Source organism: Myotis myotis, unplaced genomic scaffold (assembly GCF_014108235.1).
Source record: "Myotis myotis isolate mMyoMyo1 unplaced genomic scaffold, mMyoMyo1.p scaffold_m19_p_1, whole genome shotgun sequence".
In the NCBI taxonomy this organism is placed as follows: domain Eukaryota; kingdom Metazoa; phylum Chordata; class Mammalia; order Chiroptera; family Vespertilionidae; genus Myotis; species Myotis myotis.
This window is the reverse complement of record NW_023416313.1, coordinates 160,151,598-160,170,447: the sequence shown is the minus strand read 5'-3', so window position 1 is coordinate 160,170,447 and position 18,850 is coordinate 160,151,598. Positions and strand designations below refer to the sequence as shown.

General features: G+C 39.2%; 1 protein-coding gene across 14 annotated transcripts in view; it reads right to left on the bottom strand.

Annotated features, from left to right (window-relative positions):
• MGA (MAX dimerization protein MGA) overlaps positions 1–18,850 on the bottom strand; it is a 136,951-nt gene that overhangs the window by 8,049 nt on the left and 110,052 nt on the right. For 9 of the 14 annotated variants that reach the window (XM_036298100.1, XM_036298085.1, XM_036298156.1 and 6 more), the window contains exons 17-23: positions 17,203–18,722; positions 11,998–12,128; positions 9,294–9,345; positions 4,816–5,022; positions 3,890–4,001; positions 3,375–3,608; positions 858–1,034 (exon numbers count right to left, since the gene is read on the bottom strand). In XM_036298100.1, coding sequence (XP_036153993.1) covers positions 858–1,034; positions 3,375–3,608; positions 3,890–4,001; positions 4,816–5,022; positions 9,294–9,345; positions 11,998–12,128; positions 17,203–18,722 — 2,433 coding nt within the window. Of the gene's footprint in view, positions 1–857; positions 1,035–3,374; positions 3,609–3,889; positions 4,002–4,815; positions 5,023–9,293; positions 9,346–11,997; positions 12,129–17,202; positions 18,723–18,850 lie in introns of those variants that run through there. The other 5 variants (XM_036298118.1, XM_036298137.1, XM_036298184.1 and 2 more) reach the window with 3 other exon arrangements.

The window sequence follows — 18,850 nt, the reverse complement described above, 5'->3', positions numbered from 1 at the left end:
GGCCCTGCTCTGTGAGTGACAGGGGGGAGCTCCCCAACCCCATGATGGGCCCTGCTCTGTGCGTGACAGGGGGGAGCTCCCCAACCCCTCTGATGGGCCCTGCTCTGTGAGTGACAGGGGGCAGTGCCCCAACCCTGACTGGCCCTGCTCTGTGCGTGACAGGGGGTGGCGCCACAACCTCCCCATCAACCCTGCCTTGAGTGTGACAGGGGGCGGTGCCCCAACCCCCCAATCGGCCCTACCCTGAGCATGACTGAGGGTGGCATCACAACCTCCCGATCCGCCCTGCTCTATGCATGACAGGGGGCGGTGCCCCAACTCCCCAATCAGCCCTGCTCTGAGCCCGACCAGGGGCTGCACCTGGGGATTGGGCCTGCCCTCTGCCACTGGGGAGCAGGCCTAAGCCAGCAGGTCGTTATCTCCCAAGGGGTCCCAGACTTCGAGAGGGCACAGACCGGGCTGAGGGACCGCCCCTCCCCCCTGACTGCACAAATTTTTGTGCACCAGGCCTCTAGTTGAATATAATACACAATTGACAAATACTTCTTAGTACCCAAAACTAAAATAATGACTCTTCATCTTCTTCCTACTCTCACATCTTTTTAATTCTTTTCCTAGTTAGAAATAACTAGAGATCACAAAATAATTCCCAATCCCAGGTAAAAAAAACCCAAAACAATCAATACCACAGATGGAGCCAAATGTGTTCCAAAAAGAGGGTCATTTCTTACCAAGGCACATTTGAGTAAAATAGTTCTTCATGATTACAGAACACATTCAAAGCTTTCTCTATCACGGTGGGATATCAGGGAATAACTCTTTTTCACTATCCATAAAGACCACCACCTATGACATACCTGATTGAGCCACAGCACTTCTGGCAAGTTGAGGCTTCAGATCTGCTTCTAATAGAGCAGGAGAAACAGTTACCACTGGTCCTGAAAATAGGGGACCTTTTAAGGTGAGCAATTGCCCTTGTGGAGTCATCACGATGTTGGCAGAGGTGTGTGGAGTGTTAGATGGTGAGGTATTTTCTGTAAGGAAGATCAGAGATTAGTTAAGGATTAAAAATCTTCAACTAATCCAAGTATAGCCTATGAGTCTAGGACCGTGGTCAGCAAACTGCGGCTTTTGAGCCACATGCGGGTCTTTGGCCCCTTGAGTGTGGCTCTTCCTAAGCCTTAGGAGTACCCTAATTAAGTTAATAACAATGTACCTACCTTTATAGTTTAAGCTTAAAAAATTTGGCTCTCAAAATAAATTTCAATCATTGTACTATTAATATTTGGCTCTGTTGACTAATGAGTTTGCCGACCATTGGAGATATCCCTAAAACTACACAGACTTAAAAGGCATGAAGGAAATTTCAAATTTAGTGAAGGAACCCCAACTTGGAATTTACTTTCTGAACCACTTTTCACTGAATAATGGTTACCTATCCACTGGTTCTCCTGTTTCGTTTTGTTTTTTGTTGTTGTTAATCCTCACCCAACGATATTTTTTTCATTAAGTTTTAGAAAGTGTGGAAGGGAGGGAGGGAGGGAAAAGTGGGGGGAGATAGAAACATTGACAGGAGAGACTTATCGATTGGTTTGCCTCCTGCACGTGCCCCAAACAGAGCCAGGGATTGAGCACCTGCAATCCAGGTACATGCCCTGGACCGATCTGCAACCCTTCAGTGCACGGGCCAATACTCTAACCACTGAGCCACAATGGCCAGGGCCACTAGTTCTTTTAATGCTCAGAATTTGTTATTATTGAGGAATAGAGTTATGGAACCACTTTTTGATGGAAAGCTTCTGATAGTCGTGACGATGAATCTGGATGAAGACATACAATTCTAATCCTAGGCTTGCTTGCTTTCCTATATACCTCTAACAACTTATTTCAAATTTCTAGACCTCAGTTTTTCTATTTGTGAAATGAGCTGACTGGATTAAATGATCATTAAAATCCTTTCTTAGCAATAACATGATTTGATTCTGCAATGTTAAAACTAACTTATACTTCAGTGTTTATCAGTACTATCTTAGTTGATTTTAAAAACCAAATATCCTGGCCCTAGCCGGTTTAGCTCAGTAGATAGAGCGTCGGCCTATGGTCTGAAGATTTCGGTCAAGGGCACCTGCCGGGGTTGCAGGCTCGAGCTCCAGTAGGGGGCATGCAGGAGGCAGCCAATCGATGATTCTCTCTCATCATTAATGTTTCAATCTCTCTCTCCCCCTCTGAAATCAATAAAAATATATTTAAAAACAAAAAACAAATTTCCAGGTTCATACACTAGGCCACTCAAAGAATAGAAAAGGATATACTATTCTCTAAGGATATACAAAAATAATGTAAAATTAGTATCATCTCACTTCCAAAAATCAAGGCAGGATAGAGGAATAAGTTAGAACCAATTTATAACCTGGAGAGTATCATCCTAAATGAAATAAGTCAGTCAGAGAAAGACAAGTATCACATGATCTCACTCATATATGGAATCTAATTAGCAAAAAAAACTGATGAACAGCGTGGATCCAAAGACATGGAAGCATGGAACATAGTGTGGAATCTTGGAGAGAAGGCGGGGGAGGGTAGGTGGGTGGGAGGTAATCAACCAAAGACCTTGTATGCATATATGCATAACCCATGGACGCAGACAGTGGGTGGAGAGGGCCTGGGGCAGGGGTGGGCTAGAGGGGGTCAATGGGAGAAAACGGGATATGTGTAATACTTTCAACAATAAAGATTAAAAAAAAACAATTTACTTTGTTCCTTAAAGCAATTCATTTATAGGCAATCTGATTCAACAAAATTAAATTTTTAAAATCTTCTAATATATTTGTCTCAGCTAGACCCAAACTTCCTCATGACTGATAAGCAGAACTGCAAGGAAAGAGTTCATGTATAAAGTCTGAAAAGATGGCAGCCTATGAAATACTCACTGAAACACTAGAGGGAAAATATATGACTGTGCACTGTATTAGAAGTAGGTCTTAAATGCTATCATGACTGGTAACTTCTTAAGATTTGGTTGAATGTAAAAGCTAGAAACTGAAATCTAATGTAGTAAATGTTCTACTTTTTATATAACCACTAGAGGCCCGGTGCACGAATTCATGCATGGGTGGGGTCAGGCCAGCCTGCCCCCATCTGCCAATTAGGGGCAGCTGGCTGGCCGGGGGGAGGTGCTGCGGGCGGTTGGCTGGCTGGCCCCAACCCCTGGTCGAACTCCCAGTAGAGAGGAAAATTTGTATATTAGCTTTTTATTATATAGAACATTTAATTCATTCATTTACAACTAAATTATGGCCACAAGATTCAGTCCACTAAACTAAACTGAACTGATGATCATCTACATTAAGAAAAGCAAAGAATGGCCCTCCTACCTGTGGCCTGGTCTCTTTTTCTGGAAAGAATCAAAGGTTGCCCCTTCCTGTTATTTATAAACATCTGTCCGAGATCTACAGATGATGCAGAAGATCCTTCCTGCTGTTTGCTAGTTCTGGGAGACACATCAAACTCATCTGATCCCATCTTCTTTTTTCTTTTTTGTGCCTCTAGTGCTTGCTGTTTTGCATAAATATACTCTAGCTTCTTCAGGACCACTTCTTCTGTCTTACCTATAGGTTGACAAGGAATAAATTGTCACTCTCTGTATGACCCCACATAATAATGAGAAATAGAGTCAACTGAAATCCAGTTGATTTAACTATATTCCCCAAAACTATGGAAGGCAAGAGTGATTATAAACCAAGAGAAACCGCCCCATTTAGTCAAAAGATAACTGACGTTAATTATGGGAACCAAGCCTTAAACTAGAATATCTGAAAGAGCTATTGAGAATTTCTCTTTACTAAAGCGGTTATCATACTCTTTACCAAAGATCATTTACATATCTCACCTGAAAGAGATGATACTTTCCGTATCAAAATATTTCTTTTTCGAGTCAGGAGATTTTTCTGTCCTATCAACTTGTCAGCTTGATCTGTTAGTCCCTGAATTTCGCTGAATGCCTAAAAATAGAAATAATAATATCTCAATCAACTTGCTCTTCCTACACAACTTCTTTAATAAAAAAAATTTAATCTAATATTTTAGAGAATTTTATAATGCCATTTAAAATAATCCATATATTATTTTTTTGTTAAACTGCAGGCTTTCTGGCTTGTAATTCTAAGGAACATGATTATTTCCAAAAAGCATCACTGAGTGGGTAACAGATGTTTCCACAACTACAAGGTGTTACAAAACGTTCTACTCTGTTTAGATTTTAATAAATCAAATTTAAAGTCATTTCCCAGTCAAAGTAAAATCTGACTGAAATAACTTTGTTTAGAGAACTATGAATGCTTGCCTTGTACTCCCCTCCAACTTCTACTTTAAAAGCAACTTATATGAAATTGCCTTAGACAGTCGACATGTAAACTTAAAACTTTCACTAGCTTGAATATTTCAGATTTTCTTTTAAAAGGACTGTTGTTAAGAAGTATGTTAAAATATCACTTATGTTGTGCTTTTCACTGTGATAAATTGTTCTAAGTGCTATGGAGCACACCAATGTACAGAGACTGTGCTAAACAAAGCTTACTAGGGTTTTTGCTTTATTTGAAGGAAGGATGGCTCTGTTGATTAAGAATCTGGCTTTTAATGAAAAGCTACTGTGACACAACAAAAAACTCTTCCCCCTGAAGGATGTATTGGGCCTTTACTCGTCCATATTCAAATGTTAAATACAACTCTATTTCAACCTCCCTTGTGTGATAATACTTTATTTTTATGTTTAGAAGATTCTTAGTCAAGCTCTTAATGTCTATACAGAACACTTACCCTAGTAAGAATGAGACTTTTGGAAACCTTGGAAGAGTGAAGTAATCCCAATGTGATCTTCAATTTCTCAAAGAGATCCCTCATTTCACCACGCCGGCGCCGCTCATTGGCAGTGTGCGTCCGGCGATAATAAGCAAAAGCTTCTGCTTCTTTCTGTAATTTTTCACTCCAGTATTCAGGCTTCAGTTTTATAGGAACTGGTGAAGTCTGTACAAACAAAAAATGAACACCTAAATATCTTTCACATGTACCTTGCCGCTTCTTCCATCCCAAATGGCATTGCTCTATATCAGACACCCGCCATCTTCTGCCTGAACTATCATAGCCTCTCAACATACTACTAATCTATCCTTCCTCAAAATCTAACAATGTAAATTCCTTTTTTTTTTAATTTAACTGTGCAAATTCTTAATCTAACATTTAAAACTCAAACTTTGCATTTTTTCAGAAAATTTTTTCTTGACCCTCAGGATGCCTTAGTCATGCTTTCTCTCTTATTTCAATTTTTAAAAAATTATGTACTATACAGCCCAGCCAATGTGGCTCAGTGGCTGAGCATCCACCTATGAACTACTAGGAGGTCACGGTTCAATTCCCCATCAGGGCACATGCTCTGGTTGCAGACTCAGTCCCCAGTAGGGGGCGAGCAGGAGGCAGCCGATCAATGATTCTCTCTCATCATTGTTTCTCTCTCTCTCTCTCTCTCTCTCTCTCTCTCTCTCTCTCTCTCTCCCCCCCCTCCTCTCTGAAATCAATAAAAATATACTAAAAAAATTTTTTTTAAATTATGTATTATAGATGCAAGAAGTAATAGATGCACATGGGTTTTTAATATAAATATTTAAAAGGTTTATAATGAAAAGCAACTGTGCCCTTCACCTGTACATAAACCCACAGAAACAACCACTTGATCCTTTTTTTATTGTTTTAATTGATTTCAGAGAGAAAGAGAACGATAAAGATAGAAACATCAATGATGAGAGAATCATTGATTGGCTGCCTCCTGCACGCACGACACTGGGATCAAGCCCGCAACCCGGGCATGTGCCCTGACTGGGAATCGAACCATGGCCTACTGTTTAATAGGTCAATGCTCAACCACTGAGCCACATCAGCCAGGCCACTTGATGCTTTTTCTGGCTCTTAAAACTATACCTTAACAATAAATAGTAACATAAGCATATGCTTGTCAATTTTCAATGCTATCTATCCACTTCCTGTTGTGTAAAAGAGAATTTAGCCCACACTACTCTCATCATTTCATCATCCCATCTTCCTAATACAAACATATCATTAATTTTAGTTCTTCTATTGATCCCTTTGCAACTTGAATACAATACTGATCTCAATCTCTTACTTCATCAGTAGACAGTATTTCTGTAAAATGAGGTTACCAGCACTTGTTTATCCTTCTCCTTATTTCTTCTTTGCTCTTCCATCTCCCAATTTGTCATTTGTACTTAAACATTTTTCAACACTAAAACTAAGTCTTCCACACTTTATTTGTGATAATACAGGTTTTAAAAAATCACTAACAGTGGCTACCCTATTATGACAATGTGAACACTATTTATACAAAGTAATAAATACATTTCCTGTCTTCCTATAGTTTCTTGATTTTGTTTTTCCCTCTCTGATGGGTCTAGTTGTCTTTTTTTTTTATCTGACACTGTCTTTATCATAACCCTGCTAGTACCGAAACTCTTATATAAAATTATTGTCCTTTTTTCCCATTGATTTTTAGAGAGAGAAAGAGAGGGAGGAAATTTTGTTGTTCCACTTATTTACACATTCATTGATTGATTCTTGTATGTGCCCTGACCAGGGATCCAACCCCAAACCTTAGCATATTGGAACAACACTCTAACCAACTAAGCTACATGGCCAGAACTAAAATTACTTTCTTTCTAAAGTTAAACTTGTTGAGCATTAGTATAGTACGGGAGAATAAAAGTTATAACAAGAGAGAATAAAGTCTAATACCAAGTTTAAATATAGCAAAACATTATAAATAATTTGCATGTAATAATTAGGGCATAAAAACAATGGATTGTATAAATAAGTTATGAAAAATATTTTATCTGAAAAATGTTTTAATATGAATGAAAAAATATAGTAATATGTACAAAATTGATTACAAGCATGTAAATATGTATCATGTGATCCCCAAAATCAGATCAAACTCAAACTAACCATACCAAATGGTTTTTAAGAAAGAATCTGAATACCACCCTTCAACTCAACCCAACCTCTATCGCTATCTTTATCTCTTAAATTAAGAAGACAAGCCCTAACCCTTTTGGTTCAGTAGATAAATTTATTTGTTCAAAATAGTTTTTCTCATCTTTGAATCTTTTTATAGTGCTATAATAGTGCTCTCTACTAAACTTGCTTTTTCATTCTTTAAAAAGTCAATTTTTGGCCCTAATCGGTTTGGCTCAGTGGATAGAGCATTGGCCTGTGGACTGAAGGGTCCCAGGTTCGATTCCGGTCAAGGGCATATACCTTGGTTGCAGGCACATCCCCAGTAGGGGGTGTGCAGGAGGCAGCTGATCGATGTTTCTCTCTCATCGATGTTTCTAACTCTCTCTCTCTCTCTCTGTAAAATATCAATAAAATATATTTTTTTAAAAAGAAGACAGAATAGTGCCCTAGCTGGTTTGGCTCAGTGGATAGAGCGTCGGCCTGTGGACTGAAGAGTCCCGGGTTCGATTCCGGACAAGGGCACATGCCCAGGTTGTGGGCTCGATCCCCAGTAGGGGGTGTGCAGGAGGCAGCCGATCAATGATTCCCTCTCATCATTGATGTTTCTCTCTCTTTCCCTCTCCCTTCCTTTCTGAAATCAATAAAAATATATTAAAAAAAAAAAGACAGAATAGCAAGTGGAAAATGATTTAAACTACCAAACTCTCTTGCATTCTTAATGTCAATAAGGATAAAGAGAAAACTTGGCTTAATTATACCATGATATACAGTAAATATATTAATAAAATCAAAGGAGGTTTTAATTTCATGGCTCCTTAAACTGCTAGCCATCATTATAGAGAATAATTAATTTTTAGGTTACTGAAAAATCACTGAAGACTGCCAGCTTATTTTATAGCATATCATTATATTAAAGGATTAAAATGGTCAAGAAATTTATAAAACCTGATACGCACATCAATTTTAATTAAATGCATAATTTAATTTAATTACATCCATTTTAATGCTTCTAAATTATTCTACCATCTGGGTAGAAGAGAGAATTATGAAGAGAAATAGCATTAAAAATATAATTTCATTAAGGGTTAAAAAAAAAAAAGCTGACTATATTAACTCACTAGTAAGACTAACCCTGAATATAACTAATACTAGGGGCCTGGTGCACAAAATTCGTGCACTGGGGTGGGGGGGGAGGGGCGGGGGGGTGTCCCTCAGCCCAGCCTGCCCCCTCTCACATACGGGGAGCCCTCAGGGGATGTCCTAGTGACGGCTTAGGCCCGCTCCCTGCTCCCTGCTCCCCTTGGGGATAGGACCTAAGCCATAGTCTGGCCTCCCTTTGTGGGAGGTGACCGGGCTGATCAGGGGAAGGCACCAGCCCCATCACCCCGCTGCTGCAGCCACTGCCAGTCACCACAGCCAGCAAGGTTTTTTCATCAACACGGACTCCAGTCCCTTCACCATAAAAAATGACAACTTTCTTTAGGCATTTTCAAGATGTGTCTTTCATATAATAATAATTTATTATTTTTTTTATCCTTACCTGAGGGTATGTTTCCATTGATTTTTTGAGAATGTGGAAGAGAAAAGGAAAGACAGAGCCAAGGCATTATCCACTGAGCCAAACCGGCTAGGGCAGGATATGACATTTCTTAGCTCTCCAGCAGCGGACCTTCGTTTTTTTTCACCAGGAGTGTGGTGAAAAACCCTAAATTACTAAGAATATTACCAGTGGCATACAGGGAGCTTAACCAATGAGTGGTCAGAAAAGGTGTTTCTCCTCTGTAGTTCACACCAATCACCGGGTTGCCTCCTCACCCCCAGGCCCTCCGATTGCCGGCTCCGCCCCCCGCCCAGGCCTGACGCCTAGGCCAGAGGTGTCAGGCCTGGGCAGGAGACCCCCATCTCCCTCTGATCTCCCGCTCGGCCCCCCACCCAGGCCTGACGCCTCTCGCCAAGGCATCAAGCCTGGGCAGGGGACCCTCAGACCCCCTCCAATTGACTGCTCCGCCCCCTGCCCAGGCCTGATGCCTAGGCCAGAGGCATCAACCTCCATCACTCTCCGATCGCCGGATCGGCCCCTTGCCCAGGCCTGACGCCTCCACCAGGGCGCTGTCCCACCCTGCCTACAGTATGCAAATTAGCTGCCATATTTATTGGCGGTTAATTTGCAAATTGTGCTGATTAGCCAATGGGAGGCGTAGCGAAGGTATGGTCAATTACCATGTTTGTCTATTATTAGATAGGATAATTATCATTAAATATATTATAACTACCTTTCGACTTCTTTCAGCAGCTTTTTCATCTGCAGACATATGGGTACGGCACCTAGATAAAGATAATATATTTCAAGGTCTTACTAAAATTCAGTAATCTAAGATCTATTTTCACAACTATATTAAACCAAACCATCTCAAATTGTCTAAATTGTAACTAGCTTCTTTCCTCCAAGGTCTGATATGTGGCAATATAACTTATTTCTTTCTCTAATAAACGGTGTCCAAATAGTCCCTAACACTAATTACTTTTTCAATCACAACATACTTCAAATATACAAACCAGTAGAAACAAACACATAATGGAAATCCAGGTATCTACTACCCAGCTTGAGAAATAAAACCTTTAAAAACTAAGAGCAGCTGTACTCAATACCATGTCCTTGTTCCTTCTCATAGGTAAACACTCCCAAACTGAGTTTACCATGCATATATTTACAGTTTTATTAGGTATGTAGGATCTATCTCTAAATAGAAAATATTACATAGCACGTTAAACATTATATATTAAGTGTAGGGTATCTTTATTTAACTGATCTGTTCCACTCACCTTACATCTGAAACATGTTGATACAATTACAGTTCTAGTTCAATCATTTTAAGTGTGAACTTTCCAAAATTTATTTTTTCAGAATGTTAGTAGTTGCTTAGGTTGTTTACAAATTTTGGCAATGCTGCAGTGGATAGTCCCATATATGACCCCTTGTACATGCTTTTTTAGGGCATATATCTAGGAGTAGAATAGATGAATACAAGGCGCGTACATCTTCAACTTTAGTAATGTCACACTTCTCACCAAATGGTTTTAACAATTTACACTCCCCACCTGTAGTATGTTCCCATTGCTCCACAATTAGTACTAACAGAAATTTCAATTTTGCCAATCTTATGGGTGTGAATTGATAAAGTCATTGTGGTTCAAATTTGCATTTCCCTAATTACTTGTGAGGTTCAACAAATTTTCGTTGTGTACTAGCTATCCAGGTTTCCTCATGTGAATGGCCTGAGATAACCATTACTTCCTTTAATAACTGAATTATTTTTTTCTTACTGACTTGTAACAGTTTATATCCTTGATAGTAATTCTTTGTCAAACACTGTAAATATTTCTTTTACAGTTTAAGTTTGCCTTCTCACTGTTTTCTTGGTGTTCTAATAGACAAAAAATTTTAAATTCTTAATAATCTGCTGTTTTACAACAGTTTGTGCTCTGTGTGTTTTGGTTATTCTTGGTCCTTTATTTATTAATTGATATGAGAGAGAGAAAGATTTGTTGTTCCACTTATTTATGCACTCATTGGTTGATTCCTGTGTGTGCCCTGACAGGTCTTGGCCCTTTACTTCAGTTCATTAACTTGGTATACCTCCATTTAGTGAATTTTTCTTCAATGTCTTTCAATAACATCTTATAAAACTTTTGTTAATAGTCCCAGGTTTCTTTCTGTTACTATTGGTAGTTTTTAGAAAACATTTTTTATTTGTTGCTATTATTTAGGAACTCAATTTTTACTATGCTGAACTTAAATATCCAGCCAATACTGCTAAACTTAATTAAGTCTAATTAAGTTTTTAAGAAATTTAAACTCTTTCAAGCTTAACCAGTAGGCAACTGAAGTAGCCTCCAATTAGCGCTCTGGAATAAAGAAAACTACTAGTAGGACTACTTTCCCCTCCCTTAGACTTTCTCAACATTACTTTATCTTTGTGACAGCATGGATGGACCTGGAGATCATTATGCTAAGTATAATAAACCAGCCAGAGAAAGACAAGCACTGTATGATTTCACTCATATGTGAAATCTGGTGAACAAAATGAACTAACAAGCAAAATATAGACAAACACATAGAGAGCAGGCTGACAGCTGTTGGGGGAAGGGGCGGGGAAGGGAGACTGGGAAGTATGGAGGGATTAAGCAATAAGGGGGGAAAAAGAGAAAAAAAACTCCTGGGCATGTACAACAGTGTGGTGACTGCCGGGGGAAGAGGGTAGAGGGCAGTGAAGGAGGGTATAGGGGGAATAAATGGTGATGGAAGACTTGACTTGGGGGTGATGTACAATACAGTATACAGACAACGTGTTGTGGAATTGTACACCTGAAACCTATATAATTTTGTTAACCAGTGACACCCCAATAAATTTTTTTTTAATTACTTTCTCAACTCATTACTACTTTATACGGTGGTTAATGTCTTAATCTTTTAAAGATAATGGAACTGCCTGGCCAGCGTGGCTCAGTGGATGAGCGTCAACCTATGAACCATGAGTTCACAGTTCGATTCCTGGTCAGGGCACATGCCCTGGTTGCCAGCTTGATCTCCAGTGGAGAGGTGTGCAGGAGGCAGCCAATTGATATTTCTTTCTCATCAGTTTTTCTGTCTCTCTATTCCCCTCCCTTCCTCTCTCTAAAATCAATTTAAAAAAAAAAGACTTTGTCCAAGCTTAAGTACCTACAAACTAGCAAAACTAGTATATGAACCTATACCAGAGTGTATAGGTTCCAAAAGCATGTTATTCATATTTACATTGTCTCCTAGCAATAACCAAGGCAAGTTAATTACCTCTGAATTCCAGCTCCTCTCTCCTCATTTACTAATCATTAAAAAAGCTAGAGCAATAAAAAAACCAAGTTAGTTACTCCAGAGCTCCTAAATAGAAGTTTTGTTTATGGTCAAAAAACAATAACCCAAAAAGAAATAAAACTTACGTCTGTTTAAAAGTCTGTGTGTGGGTAGCTGTGGTCTTCATTTGGTCAACATTAATTTCCTCAGAGAACTCTTCCACAGTCTCAATGTCCACCTGTTCCTCCTCATCCTCAATGAATTCTACACAGTTTTCCTGAAACACAACATTCCAACAGTAAATAAAGTATTGGGAAGCAAGCACACCTAAACTATTCAATTGAATACTCCCCTTGAAAAACCAACTAGTGCCAAGCACTGATCTTATACCAGGAGTACTGATAATCCTAAATTTGTTAATCATAAGAGGGAATTAACTCATAAAAATATGGATGAAGCTAAAAACTAAGAATTACATAATTAAAAAAAATCACATGTAGTATTAAACATTCACAAAAGCATACTCAAGGCAGTTAGGGCAATAAAAATATAGCCCAAAAGTCTGTATTGATGCCTAATAGATAAAATTCAGTAATAAATATATTAAAACTGCATAATCCTTAAGATTATATAGCAGTAAAATAAAATTTGGCAAAGGGGAAAATAGAAAAAAGAAAAATTCAGGATCTATTTTATGGGTGCTTCATGATAGACTCATGGATACAGACTGATGGTTGCCAAAAGTCGGGGAGGGTGAGACTGGGTGGAAAAGGTGAAGGAATTAAGAAGTACAAATTGATAGCTACAAAAGAGTCACAGGGATATAAAGTACAGTATAGGGAATATAGTCAATAATATTCTAGTGCCTATGTATAGTGCCAGGTGGGTACTGGAAATACTGGGGGAACACTTTGTAAAGTATATGAGTGTCTAACCTCTATGCTATACAACTAAAACTAATACAAAATAATACCGAATGTAAACTGTAATTGAAAAAAATGTTTAAAGAGTGAGTCATAGCTAATCACACACCGACTCCCACAAAAACATCCTCAAGGCAGGTATGGAAACAAAAATATAGCCCAGTCTTTTAAATCTCTCAACCCCACAGAAGGAGAGCTTCTGAAGAATTTCAGGTATCAAAAGCAGCTCAGGCTTGCTCTACTTGCTAACTATTCTAAAAAACGAGCCAATCAGTAGGCATTTATTGAGCACCTGTCACAGAAACTCACTGTGCATTTTATATAACCAAATATACAGATTATGAGATATGCAGATATCTTTAAGTCCACCTTTAAAAGTAGTGTTTACTATGCCAGAAACTAAAGAGGGAAAATGTTATCTATAATCACACTGTTCCAAAGAGGCACAACTCAAAAATAAAGCATCCCAATCACCTTAATAATTCTGTATTTAAGCTTGTTGTAAAAATTACTTACCCCCAAATTATAGGCTTCATAAGGCTGATAGACCCTAAATGCAAGCCATCATTTACGTCCCCCAATTTAAGCACAATTTAAACAATGTATCTTAAATTTAAACAATGTAAACAACGTGTATTAAAATTAACTGCAAAAAATTTAACTCTTAAGAACCTAAATCATCAGATTCCCAAAAGAATCTAAAGAGTCTGGATAATATGTTGATAGATGCTTTATAATATTTAAACTGAAGAATGTCTGTCTACTGCATGGCTTAAACTTCAGACTTTGTAAATAATATCCAATAAACTTCACAATGGAAGTTTTAAATTAAGGAAGCTACTCACAACTTTCCTTACACTATTTTAATATAATGTTAATCACAAGCATAAAGATATCATAATTGTATACATGTACATAAATACAATGTAGAATTTAGATTTTAGAGATTTTTTAATATAATGTTCTTCATTTTAAAAAGGTCAGTGTATGTATGTCAGATTCCCTATTAGGAAATTCAAGCAATGCAACCCTGTATAAAAGACACTCTAACCGTTCTATTAAGTCAATTTTATGATAGCAATAGTTTTCACTGGTTTTAAAGTTGGACTGTTTTTGGTCTGATGCTTACCCAGGCTGACTTACAATGGGAGACTCTGCAAAAAGTGCAAGACTATCTATGCAATCTAACTCCCAAACTCAGTGAATTCAGAGTCTTCACAGCTACCTACAGAAGTCTATCCTCAAAAAGGACTAGAGGAAGAATATAAGGTATATGCTATAGAACCATCCAATTGTAGGGTTAGATTGTCGTTTTATAAAAGACAACTGAGGTTATAGAAATAACCAACACAAGGAGAACCAAGATGGCGGCATAGGTTAACGCCGGAGTTTGCTGCTTTGAACAACTACTTCAAAAGTGAAACCAAAAAACGGAAGGGACATCACCCAGAACCACAGGAACGCTGGCTGAGTGGAAGTCCTACAACTAGGAGGAAAGAGAAACGCATGCGGACACTCAGAGGAGGCGCAGTGCTGAAGTCAAATTCTGAGGTGCGGAGTGCGCGAGCGGGCTGGCGGCGGAGGGCGCGGTTGGCGTTTTCAATCGGGAGGGAGTCGCAGACTCTGAGCTCCAGATCCGGGCGAGTCTTTAGGGACCCAGACTCAAACGGGAGAAGCGGGACTGTCTGGCTTCGGTCAGAGCGAGTGCAGCTTTCTCTCCGAGCTTTGCAGCGGGTGCTGGGACTCAGAGAGGCAGAGCCCCTGGGGACAGGACTGAGAGCCGCCATAACTGCTCTCTCCGGCCCACCCTGTTGATCCTGTGCGACCCGCCCCGCCCAAGCCCTGCACACAGGCATTTGCCGGATAGCCTCAGGCAAACGCCAGATTAGCACCTCCCTAGAGGACAGAAGTTCTCTCACTGCTGACACAGCTGATTCTCATAGCCACTTGGCCTGGAGGTCAAACCCTCCCTGGAATTAGCTACAACAATCAAGATTTAACTATAAGACTGTGAACAAAGACCACTAGGGGGTGCACCAAGGAAGCATAACAAAATGCGGAGACAAAGAAACAGGACAAAATTGTCAATGGAAGATATAGAGTTCAGAACCACACTTTTAAGGTCTCTAAAGAACTGTTTAGAAGCCGTCGATAAACTTAATGAGATCTACAAGAAAACTAATAAGACCCTCGATCTTATATTGGGGAACCAACTAGAAATTAAGCATACACGGACTGAAATAACGAATATTATACAGACTCCCGACAGCAGACCAGAGGAGCGCAAGAAACAAGTCAATGATTTGAAATGCGAGGAAGCAAAAAACACCCAACCGGAAAAGCAAAATGAAAAAAGAATCCAAAAATGCGAGGATAGTGTAAGGAGCCTCTGGGACAGCTTCAAGCGTACCAACATCAGAATTATAGGGGTGCCAGAAGATGAGAGAGAGCAAGATAGTGAAAACCTATTTGAAGAAATAATGACAGAAAACTTCCCCCACCTGGTGAAAGAAATGGACTTACAGGTCCAAGAAGCGCGGAGAACCCCAAACAAAAGGAATCCAAAGAGGACCACACCAAGACACATCATAATTAAAATGCCAAGAGCAAAAGATAAAGAGAGAATCTTAAAAACAGCAAGAGAAAGAAACTCAGTTACCTACAAGGGAATACCCATACGACTGTCAGCTGATTTCTCAACAGAAACTTTGCAGGCCAGAAGGGAGTGGCAAGAAATATTCAAAGTGATGAATACCAAGAACCTACAACCAAGATTACTTTATCCAGCAAAGCTATCATTCAGAATTGAAGGTCGGATAAAGAGCTTCACAGATAAGGAAAAGCTAAAGGAGTTCATCACCACCAAACCAGGATTATATGAAATGCTGAAAGGTATCCTTTAAGAAGGGGAAGAGGAAGAAAAAGGTAAAGATACAAATTATGAACAACAAATATGCATCTATCAACAAGTGAATCTAAGAATCAAGTGAATAAATAATCTGATGAACAGAATGAACTGTTGATTATAATAGAATCAGGGACATAGAAAGGGAATGGACTGACTATTCCTGGGGGGGAAAGGGGTGTGGGAGATGCGGGAAGAGACTGGACAAAAATCGTGCACCTATGGATGAGGACAGTGGGTGGGGAGTGAGGGCGGAGGGTGGGGCGGGAACTGGGAGGAGGGGAGTTATGGGGGGAAAAAAAAGAGGAACAAATGTAATAATCTGAACAATAAAGATTTAATTAAAATAAAAAAAAAAAAAAAAAAAAAAAAAAAATAAATAAATCTCATCCTTTTTATCCCAAAAAAAAAAAAAAAGAAATAACCAACACAAAAATATTTAAACATTTTAGTTTTAAAATACTATTTTTATGTTTTATCTGCATGAGGTGGTTAGTTATTAACATAGATGGACTAGGTAACAAAGGCTGAGTGAACAACAAGGAAGTGAAATTCTAAAATAACCCACTGCATTGCAATCAGTGCAGAGGCCCATATTATCTGCTCCTGAAAAGAGGGACTCATTCCTTTTAGATTTCAGGGCACCCCACAGGCATCTGTATAACCTCCTTATGATTTACAGCAGATCCCATGTCAGGGGTCAGCAAACACAGCCCACCACCTGTTTTGGTAAGTAAAGGTTTACTGGAACACAGCTACTAAACTTATTCACTTACTAATGTTTGTGGCTGTTTTTATGCTACAACAGCAATTGAGTCTAGCCTGTAATTCAGCCCTTTACAGAAGAAGTTTGCCCAACTCCTGCCCTATATCACACTGACTCAGTTACTTAGTTCAGTAAATACAACCCTAAATAGGGAACCTACAAAAATGGCTTCAGAAGAATAAATTATAAAGATCATATTACAAAGGAAGACCACCGAAGTTCAGAATATAAATTCTAAAAACTATTTAATTTTAGGAGATAAAGAAAAACTTAAGGCACAATCATATTAAAATATTGGTATTTTCCATTGTTCTCCAAAAAGAACATGTCTCTTAAGTACAGGTAGATAAGTTCTCCCCCAGTTCTAAGGTCACCCATTACTCTGTTTTTTATGTATCTACCAGATAAGCTAACAATCACTTTATATAGAAAATGTCAAAAAATAATTGGGATCAAATGATAGTAGTGGTTTTAGGATTTCCTTTTTTAAACCTAACTTGACAGAGCATCACAAGCATCTATCTCCAAAAGGCTTAAGCCAGCCTTTCCATAATATCAGACAAATCTCAAAGAACAATATAAGCTCAATAAATGTTACCTGACTGACACAGCCTAAAACTACAAAGTCATTTAATCATGATCTAAATCTAGGCATCCAATTGAATGTATCAAGGTCTTAGTGATCTTCTGAAAAGCTACTGTCTCTAATAAATCATTTAAATCCTTGAGGTTTCAGTCACAACAAAAATGGGCTCACCACCTTTTCTACATCATCAACCTCCTCACTCTGGTAGTCAGAAACAACATCCACAATCTCATCAATAGAATCATCGGTTTTCTCATTCTCATCTTCCTCGTCGTCTTCTTCCAAATCCCAAACACTGAAGTCGGCACTGCTTCTCCCACCCTTCTTCTCTTGCTTTGGTTGTGTCTGTTCTCTTGAGAGCAGTACATGATCTTGAAAATGTCCTTCACCTCGGCTCCCTTTTGTAGCTCTTCTAGGAACAATGGCAAAGGTTGCAGGACTAGAAATCCTACTCCAAGAATCACATTCAGTTTTTAAAACTCTAGTATTCTCAGTAGTTTCACTTTTTCCAAGTAAACCAGAGATGCATTGTTCTTGTTGAAACACATCTGAATTTTCCTGACAAGTCTCTGTTTCTTCACTTAACTGCTCATCTGCCTCTTTCTTGCATTCTTGTGAAGTTCCAATACATTTCTGGGTCAATGGGCCCTTCAGGTGTTTTCTCCATCTTTCCTTAAGACTGTCCATTAGAAAGTCTCCACATCCCTTCTCCTTGGCCTCTGACTGTGGATTAGATTGATGCTCCTCCACAACTATGCTCCCTGATAATTCAAGTTTACAGTCTTCCTTAGAGATAAGTGGAAATTTGTTTGATTTCTCCTCTGAACTGTCTAATCCTTTCTGCTGTTCCACTTTCACATTACCCAGTTTTTTAAGCTGCACATTACTTATACTTTGGACTGTCATATTATTGGCTCTTTCAGAAATGGTCTTAACTTCTAGAAGAGTCAGTTTTTCTTTAGAACTATTATGATTCCTAATCCCACCTTCATTAGCATCTTTACAGTCTTCACTTGTGAGTGACCCAGTGCTACAGGAGTGCCCAGAAGGTTTAACAGTTGCAGGACCTTCTTCTATCAGGGATTCTTCATCTAAATGATCACCCCCATCTTCCAAGGAATCATTCAGAGTTTCTTCTGAGGTAGTAGCTCCTGACTTTTGCTTTATAGCATTAGCCTCAGAGTCTACAGCTTCTCCATCTGACTGTAGGGCCTTTGCCTTCTTAGTTTCCTGCTCTCTTTTTAAAAAGCATGTTCCATCTTTCTGGTCTGCATTCTGGGATTCTCTCTTCATCTGAAGAGAAGCAACATGTTGAAGAATGGAGCTGGGAACAGGCTTTTGTCCTGGGAGCTGCAACAAGGCAAAACTACCAGACTGGAGAGGAACGAGGCTGGCTGTACCAACAGGCTGCCCTCCTGAGCTATAGGTTATTTTGGTTTCAGAGCCTGTTTTATTTGCAAGGCTTTGTGGCTCAGGAGGGGAAATCCTCAGGGTCAATGTACCAGACTGAGACACAAAACTAGGTCCAGAAGAAAGCAATGATGGTGCCTGAGTGATGACATTCACTGCTGGAGAAGCCCCAACAGCTTGAATTACAGGACTCATAACAGAAAAAGTAGAGGATGAAGCAGTAGTTGGTGGAGTCTCTGAAGGCTTAGAAGGAGTGGGTAACCGGATTCCCACCACAGACCCTGGTAAGAAAAAGAAAACATTAAATCACCACTGCCCATATCAAGACTTCCAAAGTATACTTTTCTTTTTGAACAGATGATTCTGAGAGACCAATCCTGGTGTATTAACATACCATATGGCCAAATAA